At 42.0% G+C, this 13,349-nt stretch overlaps 1 protein-coding gene across 6 annotated transcripts in view; it reads right to left on the bottom strand.

The window, feature by feature from the left end:
• gtf2ird1 (GTF2I repeat domain containing 1) overlaps positions 1-13,349 on the bottom strand; it is a 197,670-nt gene that overhangs the window by 112,850 nt on the left and 71,471 nt on the right. For 5 of the 6 annotated variants that reach the window (XM_072243217.1, XM_072243218.1, XM_072243216.1 and 2 more), the window contains exon 8: positions 6,914-7,012. The exons of the other annotated variant lie outside the window; for it this stretch is intronic. In XM_072243217.1, the coding sequence (XP_072099318.1) occupies positions 6,914-7,012 (99 nt within the window). The remainder of the gene's footprint in view (positions 1-6,913; positions 7,013-13,349) is intronic. 6 annotated transcript variants of the gene reach the window in all.

Here is a 13,349-nt window from a genome sequence, read left to right as displayed (position 1 = left end):
CTTCAACATCGAGGCAGGCAGACATAGAAGAAGATGACTTGCCTGCCCTGAGGGAAACAGTCAAAGATGAGATGACACCCCAGTGTCCCACCACCCCAACCCCTGGGCCGCAGACCGATACATTGTCACGGAGAATGCAGCGGTAGCCAGGATGCTCCCAACACATCTTTAAGAAAAAAGCCGAAATAAACAAGCTAATTAATTAGGTGCAGCCCGGCACGTAAATGTCGGCCCAGATCAGAAGCGATTGCCGACCGCTGTACCACTGCATGCTTCGCAGATAGGTATCAGTCGGTGGCCTGGAGGTTGGGGACCACTGCACCACCCCAACCTTCGACGACTCAGCCTAACACACCATCATCAGTGTGCTCAGCGATGTCTTCCCGATTCTGGTAAGTGATACTACACTGTACATATATTATTTCTACTTTATATAGGCTGTGTATTTTTAATGTGTTACTTGGTATGATTTGGCAGCTTCATAGCTTAAAGGTTACTGGAGAGAGTGTTTTTGCCGAGAGCGCTTTTGCCGAGAGCGCTTGCGCGAGATTTTCGCTACGGAGAACAGTGCAGCAATGATTGTAGATAAGTATTTCTACTTTATATAGGCTGTGTATTTATCATATCATTCCTGCTTTTACTATATGTTAGTGTTATTTTAGGTTTTATGTGTTATTTGGCATGATTTGGTAGGTTATTTTTTGGGTCTGCGAACGCTCACAAATTTTTCCCATATAAATAAATGGTAATTGCTTCTTCGCTTTACGACATTCCAGCTTACGAACCGTTTCATAGGAATGCTCTACCTTCGGATGGCAGGGGAAACCTGTATTATCACGTATTACAATGTACTGCCGCTGCAAGGTTCACCAATTTCATGACATATGCTGGTGATATTAAACTTGATACTGATTCTGACATTGCTGAAAGTTCCTCCAAGTCTAAACTCTCTCATCCATGCTAAGAGTCCCGTGCCAAAAATGGGCCGATTTAGCAACAAACCATCCCAACCACATTCAATGCTGTAAAACGAAATGCAGTCGTCACCATTGCTGCTGAACTACAAATCTCAACTTCTCCTTCAGCAGAGATTAAACTTTGATTTAATAGCAAGCTTATTTTTAATTTTTGTTTCCTGGGTTAGAAGATGACACAGTGCAGTGAATTGCTCTGTACACAATAAGTAGTTTTTATTCAGTGATCATGCCATTTGAAAAGGTGCAATTTCCACAAATGTGCCCACAAGGGTAACAATCAAAAGACGCCTTTCAGCATGCCACTGAGTCATCTGCTGTTTGCATGTGGATTATAAATACCACCTTCATTAATCCTGCTGTCGTTAGCACTAGTTAGAATTTCTGATAGTTAGACATACAGTTCTTTTGCACCAGCTAGTTTCCATTATGTCTGTTTATTTAGGTTGGGTGATTTAATCAGTCTTCAGAATTTACCTCACAGTCTTTTTAGCACATCTTGGCAGAGTCTGCCACTTTGTTATTTATCCCATTCTGATGATCTGCTACACTTGAAGCTTTTCTTGGCTCGTGGTCTTCTGCTCACTTCCACACACAACATTTCATTTGCATTATCCAATTTAAAGTACCCAATCTTTCCTCTCTGCGACCATTTCAATACCACAATCTGGTCCAAGAAGCTGCCACCTCGAATCCACTTCCACCCCTGACAACCAGTAACTGGCTTCATAGTTCAAAGTTTAAAGTAAATTTATTACCAAACTACATATGTGTCACCATATACACCTCCCGAGGTTCATTTTTATGTGGGAGTACTCAGTAAATCCAAGAACACAATAAAATCAATGAAAAACCGCATCCAACAGGACAGACAAACAACCAATGTGCAAAAGACAACAAACTGTACAAATACAAAAAAAACAAAGATAGTAATCAATAAATGAGCAATAAGTATTGAGAATATAAGATGAAGAAGCCTTGAAAGTGAGTCTATAGGTTCTGTGAACAGTTCAGTGATGGGATGAGTGAAGTTATCCCTTCAGGTTCAAGAGCTGAAGGATGAGGAGTAATAACCGTTCCTGAACCTGGTGGTGTGGGTCCTGAGGCTCCTGTACCTCCTTCCTGATGGTTGAGGGGTAATAACTGTTCCTGAACCTGGTGGCGTGGGCCCTGAGGCTCCTGTACCTCCTTCCTGATGGCTGAGGAGTAATAACTGCTCCTGAACCTGGTGGTGTGGGTCCTGAGGCTCCTGTACTTTCCTCCTGACGTCAGCAGTGAAAAGAGAGCATGGCCTGAATGGAGGGGGCCCTTGATATCAGCTTTGCGCAATGTCACCTGTCCTTTGATTGACTCAGTGTTTAATGTGTTAAACTCAAAACCTTCTATATATGTACTGTGGAGAGCATTCACTGTCTGGTATGGAGGGGCTACTGCACAGGACCAAAAGAAGCTGCAGAGGGTTGTAAATTTAGTCAGCTCCATCTTGGGTACTAGCCTACAAAGTACCCAGGATATCTTCAAGGAGCAGTGTCTCAGAAAGGCGGCATCCATTACTAAGGACCTTCAGCACCCAGGGCATGCCCTTTTCTCACTGTTACCATCAGGTAGGAGATACAGAAGCCTGAAGGCACACACTCAGCGATTCAGAAACAGCTTCTTCCCTCTGCCATCCTAAATGGACATTGGACCTGTGAACACTTTTAAAATATGTATTATTTCTGTTTTTTTTACACAATTTTTAATCTATTCAATATACATATACTGTAATTGATTTACTTTTTTATTATTATTCCTTTGTTTAAACAGTTTGGCACAGACTGGGGTGGGCCAAAAGGTCTGTTTCTGTGAAGTACCTTTCTAAGACTCTATATTGTGTATTGCATTGAACTGCTGCTGCTAAGTTAACAAATTTCACGACACATGCTGGTGATAACGTGTGCACACATACGCACACTTTTTGAAAAACAGAGTGATCCTACACAACTGATCATCAGATCAGGGTATTGTCATAATGGTTACACCATTGTTAGGATAACTCCACTGAATCCCCCGAGCCACCAGCAATAAAGTCAAGGGCAACAGGCACACGAGAACTCTCCCCAGCTGAACGCTCTCCTCCAAGTTCCTTGCTGGTGGCATGGACAAATGTGGGCCAAACAGTCTTTCCCTGTCCTGTGCAACTCTAAAGGTACATAAAACATTTAACTGCAAATATATTACTAATGCGTGACTGCTGGGTCAAAACCTTGGCTCAACAAACAATAACAAAGGCAGGCTTTCACCTCAGGAGAAACAATTTAAGAACATAGAACATATTACAAGCCCTTCAGCTCACAACGTTATGCCACCCTTTTAACCTACTCGAAGATAAATCTAACTCTCCTCCAGTAGACAGGACAAGTAAAGGGCAGGGCAAGGAGCATGGGAGGTCTGAGAGGCTAAACTTTAATGCAAGGGGCCTCACAAGTAATGGAGATGAACTCATAGCATGGATCGGCACATGGCATCGTAATATTATACGAGAAACATGATTGCGAGATGGGCAGGATTGGAAGCTCAATGTTTCAGTGTACCAATGCATCCCGTGTGGCAGAGGAGAAGGAAAGAGAGGAGGTGGAGTTGTACATTGATTTAGGGGGGAAAAAAAGAAAATCACAGCAGTACTTAAAGAGAATAGTCAGCCGGGGGTGTAGTGGCATTGAGGAGAATGGTCTCGAGTTCAAATCTAGCCGGCTCCTTGCATGCTTTCTGTCCATGCTGGGTTGAGCATCAAGCTAGCAACTCGGTCTCATTTTTAAGAAAGTCAAAGTGCTGCAGAAACGGCTGCCCGATTTGCCTCAAGGCACAAAAAGGAACAACTTAAAGAGGATATCCTGGGGTGAAACATCCAGTGAATAATATGGGGAATAAGAATGAGATGTTCACTTTAACTGGATTATAATATAAACCACCAATAGTCAGCAGGAATTGGAGAAGCAAATATGTAGAAAAATCACAGATAAGTTAGGAATAGATCTGTAATAATATGTGATTTTAACTTTCCTAATATTGACTGCAACTGCTTAGGCTAAAGATTAGATGCGGCAGAATTTGTTAAATGTGTCCAGGAAAGTTTTCTGAAGCAATATGTGGATGGATGTACTAGAGAAAGGGCAGTACTCAATTTCCTCCTGGGAAATGAGGCTGAGGAGGTGCTTTATCTGTCTAGGGGGAGGGATGCTTATTGGGAGTAGTCACCAGAATTTTACTTTTTTCATGATAGTTACGGATAAGTTTAAATTGTAAATTTGGGGGTGGGGGGCTAATTTTGGTGGATCAAACAGGAACTGATAAAAGTTGACTTGGAGAGGCTGCTTGCAACTAAAGGAACATTAGGCAAATGAGAGGCTTTCAAAATTTAGTTGGGAAAAGTTTGGGACCTGTACATTTCTCTTAGAGTGAAGAGTAAGATCAGTAAATTAGGGAACTTTAGTTAACAAGGGATATTGAGGTTCGGGTCAAAATGCAGAAAAAATTCAAGGATGTTCCCTGGGTTGGAGTGCTTGAGTTATCAGGGGAGACTGAATAGGCTGGTCTTATTTTCCCTGGAGTAAAAGAGGCCGAGAAGAGATATGACAGAGGTTATAAAATCATGTGACGTAGCCAGTGTGTTTCCCATAGTAGAGATCTTGTAAATTATAAGGCATGGTGGAAGGAGGTTTAAAGGGGGCCTCTCAACTTCAGTAAGGCCAAAGAACTGATTATGGAATTCAGAAAGGGCAAGGCGAGGGAACATGCACCAGTCCTCAAACAGGAATTAGATGTGGAACAAGTGAGCAATTACAAGATCCTTGGTGTTAACATCTTTGAGGATCTATTTTCGACCCACCATATCAATGCAGCTGCAGAGAAGGCACGACAGCAGTTATATTTCATTTAGAGATTTGGTATGTCACCAAAGACACTTGCAAATTTCTGCAGATGCACCGCAGAGAGCATTCTAACTGACTGCATCACCATCTGGTATGGTATGGGTGGGGCGCTACTGCACAGGATCGAAATAAGCTGCAGAGAGTTGTAAACCCAATCAGCTCCGTCATGGGAACTAGCCTACGTAGCATCCACGACACCTTCAAGAAGCAATGCCTCAAAAAGGCGGCGTCCATCATTTAGGACCCCCATCACTTAGGTCATGCCCTCTTCTCATTGCTACCATCAGGAAGGAGCTACTGAAGCCTGTACCACATTGCACTGCTGCCGCAAAGACAACTTTCACAACCTTGGCTGGTGATATTAAACCCCGATTCTGATTAGTACAATGAGTGGGTGGTATCTGGAATGAGCTGTCAGAAAAGGTGGCGGAGGTAGAAGCAGTAATAACATTGAAGATGTATCTGGACTGGTATTTGAATAAGCAGGGCATGAAGAGATGTGGAATCAGCACATGTGGGATTAGTAGATAGGAAAGATGGGCAGCATGGATGTAATAAGATGCAGGACCTGACTCTACACTGTAGAACTATAACTTCATGACTTTGCGGAACCGTATGCATAACATTGAATATAATCATTATAGATTATTTACCAGCTACCGATGAAATATGCAGAAGATTTGTAACTAACCAGCCTCATCATTAACAAATGCAAAAATCAATAGGTGGTTTTAACAAGGTCCTGACTTGGAATAACCAGTAAGCACTATAATCACATGAATAAATGACAAGAAACCACTCAGGCAGAGCAGACATCTTTAGTCATTTCAAGGATTATACTCACATAGCTACTCTCAATAAACAACAGTGGTTTAAGTTAGTCACTATACTCACTAAATATTTGCAGAACTCTTTTCGACAGCCTCATGCTACAGTTATATAATTCACTAAGATGAAAAATCTTTTGGACAGTGTCTGGACTGAGCTCACCAACTTCCCTGACTTGGAGCAGCCAGTGGGTATTGTAATTGTATGAATAAATCATAAGAAACCACACAAGGTTTGTAGCAGATACCATTAGCTTCACAAAAGGCAAGTGTTTCAGTAGGTCCAAAGGAATCTCAGGAATACAAGATAAATGCGGTAATCACTGGTGAGTTCACGGCTGGTGTGCTTCAGCATTGACATCCATTCATCCGTCATCTCACTGATTTACACACATCCCAAATTAACAAATCCCCCAATTCTAAAAATGTTAGCAGGGCTTTTAAAATTCCGGCATCTTATCACCCCCTTATTTAACTCCTCTACCACTGGCGTCATAACCTTAAGTAAGTGTCAAACTCACATACTGACACCACACCACCTCTCCACTTTTCTTTCCATCATTTAGGTTTCCTTAGATTTTATACAACTTTGGTCAAGCTTGGTTATGTGTTTTCTATCTCCTTTTGAGGATCAATGTCAACGTTTGTTTGATAAAACTTGCAGCACTATGAAACATTAAATAAATACGCGCTGTTGTCGCTGATGAACTCACTGATGCTGTGTGCAGACTTCCTTGCAAATTCTAAAAAGACTGGTGCAACAGCTTCCAGTGTGGAAGGCTGAAGTTTTACGAAGAAAAAAAAGCTATTCCTTTATAGTAAAATGAAAGAGCAGAAGTGAAGGAATCCTGCGGGATGTTCCAAAGTGAGTGATTGTGAGGAAATTCCCTCTCGCTTGGATGGGATACATGAAGAGGACAAAATGTATCAGCTATCTGAAGGTGGCTGTGATAACACACTTTGCCTGCACTGATTCAGGAATTTTTAAGAAAGCAGAAACACCAAACTATCTGACATACTACCATTCAGGAAGCCTGCCAACCAGACAGTTATCCATTCCAGTAAAGGATGGCTGGACCACCTGGTATTATCCTTCACAGGAAGGAACAGCAAAGGGGCCAATAAGACCCTTGCCATTCTAAGTTCTGTGCCATGACCACCTCCCATCTATGCTCCCGAGAGAACATGTAAAATGTGTTACCTGCTTTATCGTGTACTATAGAAAAAAGAAGCCGCTTTGAAACGTGTGAATGTTGAGAGATGTTGCTGAGTTCACCAATAAACCCTGTTGTATTTTTACCTGGAAATGAGGAGAACACAATTAGCATGGAGATGGAGACAGCCAGAGAACACTGTCCAGAGACTAGTGAGGTGATCAGCACACTGATCGTCCCATTTCCAGTTCACTGGCAAGATGCGACACACAACTGACCCCTGAAGGGTTTGATTCCCTCTATTGACTGGCAATTCCCTTCCTTCACTAACCCAGTCTCTCTGGGTCAGCAGCTCAGAAGATTCAATCGCAGCCACAATGAGGGATTTACACCTGTCATGAAGTGCGCCCATCTGGGGAAAGTACAGAAGTTCATATTAACTGTACGGGTTTTTTTGAAATAAAGGTGCCATTCACAATTCTGTTTTAAGGACTCTTTATTAATCCAATTATTAATCAGATTTAGACTTGTATCGTATGCAAGTGATATTGCTAAATACATGGGAGCCACAGCTAGTAGAACTGCTGTCTCACAACTCCGGGATAAATTCTGACCTCCAGTACCTCCTGTGTAGAGTTATCACACTCTACCTGTGACTGCACGAGTTTCCTCCAGGTTTCCTCCCACCTCCCTCAGTCACACGGGATGGTAGGTTAATTGGATATTGTAAACTGTCCCCGGTGTGTAGGTGTATGCAGTTCAGGGGAATGGGGGGACTAGTGAAGTATTCATGTAAATGATTGCTTAGCATGGACTTGATGTGCTGAAGAGCCCGTTTCTATGCTGTGAAACACAGTGATGATTATGGACTTGGTAACCAGCCATTCCAACGTGTAAAGTGCAGAGGATGTAAATGGTGAGATACAGGATGAACTGAAAGGACATTACTGACTGAGCAAGACTTGGGCAACATCTCCAGCACTGACAGGGGATAGGTACGAGTCACGACCCACAGATTTCTGGAATACTGCATCCAGAACACTACGAATTGCATCAAACAGAGTAACACACAAAATCCTAGAGGAACTTGGCAGGCTAGGCAGCATCTACAAAAAGGAATAAAGAGTCGATGTTTCGGGTGAAGACCCTTCATTGAGACTGGAAAGAAAGGGGTTTGTGAATTGCATGAAATGTTGGTATAATCAAGGCAGCCTGGCTTTGAGAAATCCTCGAGCTGGATTGCCCTTACTTGAAAGTACACTATTTCAAGGGATAGAGGAATAATAGACAAGAAAAGACAGCCGGGGTGTCAGTAATCTCTGGGAGCTGTTTATTGTTGTGCATTTAAAGACAACAGCTGTGAGTGTCCTAAACTTTGTTCACCAGCCTAGCCACTACGTTCTGGACAGGACTGATAGGTATCAGACAGTGGAGAGGAGTGACTCTGTCTTAGTCTGGCAGCATCTCAGTGCATAGATGAGCTACCTCCTTACAAAAATAATATTGTGCTAATATTATAAATAATATTGTGAAATGCCAGTGTCTGGTAAATTGCAATATTCCATTATTCATGAAAGAATAAGGATGGCTTGGTATCGTCGTGATTAGTACAACGCTTTACAGCAGGGGTTCAAAGGAGTTTGTATGTTCTTCCCGTGACCACAAGGATTTCCTCCGGGTGCTCCGGTTTCCTCCCAGAGTCCAAAAATGTAATTGGTCATTGTAAATTTCCCTGTGATTAAACTGGGGTTAAATGGGGGGATTATTGGGCAGTGAGGTTCAAAGGACCGTAAGGGCCTGTTCCACGCTGTATCTCAATAAATAAAAAAAAAAGATACGCTTTGGGCCTTTAATTGTCCCAGTCAGCTTGCACACTAAGTTTGAAGTAATGCTCTATAAACAAATTTACAACTTTTTACATTAACACTATGGGGTTAAAAGGATCAGTTTGGAATCGCTCATTGTGTGCCACAAAACAACTTGCATTATTTTGGTTAGAAAACAATGAAATTCCCCTCTCTTGCTTTGTGACCTAGTAGAGAAAAGATAGTAACATAGATAGAAGATTGGCTGACTGGTAGAAGCCAACAAGTGAGAGTAAAGGTCGCCCTTTCTGGTTGGCTGCTGTGACTAGTTGCGTTCCGCAGGGATCGGTGCTAGGACTGCTTCTTTTCGCTACTTGTCAATGATTTGGATGACAGAATTGACAGCTTTGTGGCCAAGTTTGCGGATAATATGAAGGTAGGAAGCAGGGAGTCTGCAGAAGGATTTAGAGAGATTAGGAGAATGGCCAAAGAAGTGACAGATGAAATGTAGGCCAGGGAAGTGTAAGGTCATGCACTTTGGTAGAAGGAATAAAGGAGTAGGCTTTTCTAAACAGGAGAAAATTCAAAAAATCAGCAGTGCAAAGGGGCTTGGGAATCGTCATGCATCCTAGAGGTTAATTTACAGGTTAAATTAGTGATAAGAAAAGCAAATGCAATGTTAGCATTCAGTTTGAGAGGACTAGAATATAAAAGCAAGGATGTAATGCCGAGGCTTTATAAAGCATTGGTCAGACCGCATTTGGAGTATTGTGAGCAAGTTTTGGGCCCCCTTCTCTAAGAAACAGATGTGCCAGCATTAGCGAGGATCCAGAAGAGGTTCACAAGAATGGTTCTGGGAATGAAAGGGTTAATGTATGAGGAGCGCTTGATGGTACTGGGCTGAACTCATTGTGTTTTAGAAGAATGAGAGCTTAGTCCACTTTGTCTTGCAGTCTCTTCTCAGAACCACAGACCCAAGACCATTTCTTCCACCTCTCCTCTAGGGTTCCCTATGAATATCTTTCCTTCCTCTGATGGCTGCCCAGCTCGTGCAGTGCGCCCAGTTACAGCGCTACAGTAGTTCAGTACTCATGGCAAAGAGGTAATGACCAGAGAAATGGCCATCCACCTGACCAGGCATCACAAAGACAGGTGCCTATGCAGCAAGTGCCCTGGTATCTCTAAGGTTCAGTGAGAAAGATGTGTCAGGGTAGTCTTTCAAATATGGCGATGCGAGTAGGCAGCTTAAATGGTTTGGCAAAGACTAGTTGGGCTGAAGGGCCTGTTTCTGCACTGTACTTTTCTCTGACTCTATACAGCAATGAGTGTTGACACGTGGCCAAGTGGGTAAGGCGTTCGTCTAGTGATTTGAAGGTCGCTAGTTCGAGCCTTGGCTGAGGCAGCGTGTTGTGTCCTTGAGCAAGGCACTTATCCACACATTGCTCTGCAATGACACTGGTGCCAAGCTGTATGGGTCCTAATGCCCTTCCCTTGGACAACATCGGTGGCGTGGAGAGGGGAGACTTGCAGCATGGGCAACTGCTGGTGCCTATAAAAATACAGCACTGAATTTGAGGGTCTCAAAAATACTCCAGGCAAATACTGCATGATGAATGACATCACTTCATACACATGCAATGCCCTAAATGTTACACATGTGATGTTACTTACATCCTCATAAACATTTCAAGATGTGAAACTTGTGGAGAACCTCCATACTTACACAACATATGAAAAAAACCATCAAAGTTGTATATATATGATTCAAATCCCAGTCCACTGAACTCAAATCCACAGGCAACTCAACACATCAAGGGACTGGATTTTTAACTTAGAGCACAGTTAGCAACTCTGATACAAACTTCACCTTAAACTGCAACAATTTGAAGAGTATATTTTTCAGTTTTGCAACTGCAATTGTTTAAATAACTTGACTGTGCATTACCAAACACAATATCTGCATAAATCAATGCATTGTATTATGTTTAAAACACTAATCTCCCTTTGAAAACTGTTCCTTAATTTTTTTTATTACAAGTAGGATTTTCTGTAGTTATAAAAAGTCTTGGTCATATTGTATCAGAATTAATGCGTACCATTCTGGTTTCCTCACACAATATTTTATTCTTGCAGTGGTGGGATTCACCAGTTGAGAGGCGAAGAGATTGAGTAGGTAGGATCTGTACTCTCTTGCATTTGGAAGAAAGAAGGTGATCATATTGTAGCATACCAAAATTTGTATAAAGTTTGACAGGCGAATGCCGAGAAATATTTCCCCTGGCTGAAGAGTCGTGAGCTGTAAGTCTTGGTCTCAGAATAAAGACGTGTGGTGAAACTTCGGAGCTTAATGACTAAACCTCTACAGCCACTGGAAATAGATAAATTTCTGGATATTAAGGAAAAAGTGGCAGAGTGGATACCCCTCCCATTCACGTACTTACCCAAACTTTTAAAATTTTGAAATCAAACCTGTATCCACCACTTCCTCTGGCAAATCGTCCCACACTCACACCTTTCACCCTAAACCTATGACCTCCAGTTCCAGTTTCACCCAACCTCAGCAGAAAAAGCCTGCCTGCATTAACTTTATCTACAACCCCAGCATTTTGAATATCTCTACCAAATCTCCTCTCATTCTCCTAAGCTCCAGGAAAGAAAGTCCTAACCTAATCAACCTTTGTCTACAACTCAGATGCTCAAGTTCCGGCAACATCTCTGTAAACTTTCTCAATATTCTTTCAATCTTAGTGCTATCTTTCATATCAGTAAGTGACCAGAACTGTCCAAAATACTCCAAATTTGGTCTCACCAACATCTTGTACAACTTCAACATAACATCTCAGTTCCTGTAGTCAATATTTGATTTATGTCGGCCAATGTGACAAATGCATTTCTTTCAACCTTATCCACCTGTGGCAACACTTTCAAGGAATTAGGGATCTGTACTCCCAGATCCTCCTGTTCTACTGCATTCTTCAGTGCCCTACTGTTCACAGTGCGAGTTCTACCCTGGCTTATCCTCCCAACATCTCATACCTGTCTGCATTAAATTCCATCTGATATTTTTCAGCTAGTCCAGATCACACTGCAAGCCTTGAGAGTCTTCCTTGCTGTCCACTATGCTCCCAATCTTGGTGTCGTCTGCATATCTGCTGATCCAGTTTACCAACTTTATGATCCAGATCATTGATATAGATGACAAACAACAATGAACCTAACACTGACCCCCATGGCACACTAGTTACAGGCCTACAGATGAAGAGGCAACCATCTACTACCACTCTCTGGCTTCTCCCTATGAGGCCAATGTTGAATCCAATTTACAATCTCATCCTGAACGCCAAGAGACTCAGCCTTCTCGACCAGACTCCCATCTGGGACTTGCCATGATCATTCATCAAGCCATGAGTTTGATGTACGATTGTGCAGTTTGAAGAGACAGATGGCTTAGATATACTCCCAGTTCTTATGTATCTGACACACTGCTGCTTCTTCATTCTATAAAATAATGATAATCACAAGCTTTGCCATAAAATAAAGGTTCCAAGTGTTGAGCTCTGTCCTAGAAACTTGAGAAGTGTCAATTGCCAAAAATTGCTGAGTCAGTTAACTTCCTTTAAGATGGAATCTGAAGGATTTGGGAGGAAGGGATTTGGAGGCTTGTACAAGGGAAAGCTGCAATTACTGTTTATGGCAAGCTTGGTTTTACCTTAAAGTTAAGAAAAGTGGACTATCCAAACAGCAGAAGCAGGTGCTTCATCGGATTGGCAGATTGATTCCAGGGATGGTCACAAGGTTTCTTCCCATAAACAGATAGAGAGAAAGGGCAGAGTATGCCACTGTCACTGCCAACTGATAAACATCTGTAATCTCTATCCCAAATAAAAGAATTTCACTACAGACTAAGGGGTTCTGCTTTATTTTCAATAATTTACTAAAAACCCCTTGCCAGGACCTTTCTCCACAGCCAACAATAATTCCATTGTAAATGTAGCAGACAGTAAATGTCACAAAAATAATTATCTTAAATCACTTGAAAAACACAAATTTAAGTTACTACAAAAACTTATTCATTTTTTTCCTCAGGTTACAGTGGCAGGATACTAGTCAGTCTTGGTGTTTCTCAATTAAAAACAAATCTTTCAGAACAGTTCAAACTGTGCCAAGTTTAAACTGTTATTACTATTAAGGAAGACCATAACAAATTATGCAGGGATAACAATAAATGCAAAAAAAAAAATTGAGATTGAAATTCAACAGAGATATGTGCAAGATTTTACATTAGGTAAGAAGAGCGAGAAGTCATCTAGTATATACAAAGTACTAAAGATTGTCCCACACATTGTTAAGGTCATAAAATGAGGGACCTGCTTCCATCAACACAGGTGCACCTCAAAGCTGCATGCTCTACTCCCTATATACAAATGATTGTGTGGTTAAGCACAGCTTCACAGCCACCTCCTAATCTGCTGACAACACCACTGTTGTTGGAGAAATCACAGCTGACGATAAGTTAACTTACTGGAGCTAAACAGGTCACCTCGCTAAGTGGCAATGTCAGCAAAACCCAAGAGCTGATTGTTGGCTTCAGCAAAAGGAAGGAGGGCGAACAGCCTGCCGCGGTCTGTAGGCAGTTTGCACATTCTGCTCGTGACTGCATGGGCTTCCTCCGGGTACT

This window comes from Mobula birostris, chromosome 25 (assembly GCF_030028105.1).
Source record: "Mobula birostris isolate sMobBir1 chromosome 25, sMobBir1.hap1, whole genome shotgun sequence".
In the NCBI taxonomy this organism is placed as follows: domain Eukaryota; kingdom Metazoa; phylum Chordata; class Chondrichthyes; order Myliobatiformes; family Myliobatidae; genus Mobula; species Mobula birostris.
The sequence above is the reverse complement of the archived record's forward strand: the minus strand, read 5'-3'. Positions and strand labels throughout refer to the sequence as shown.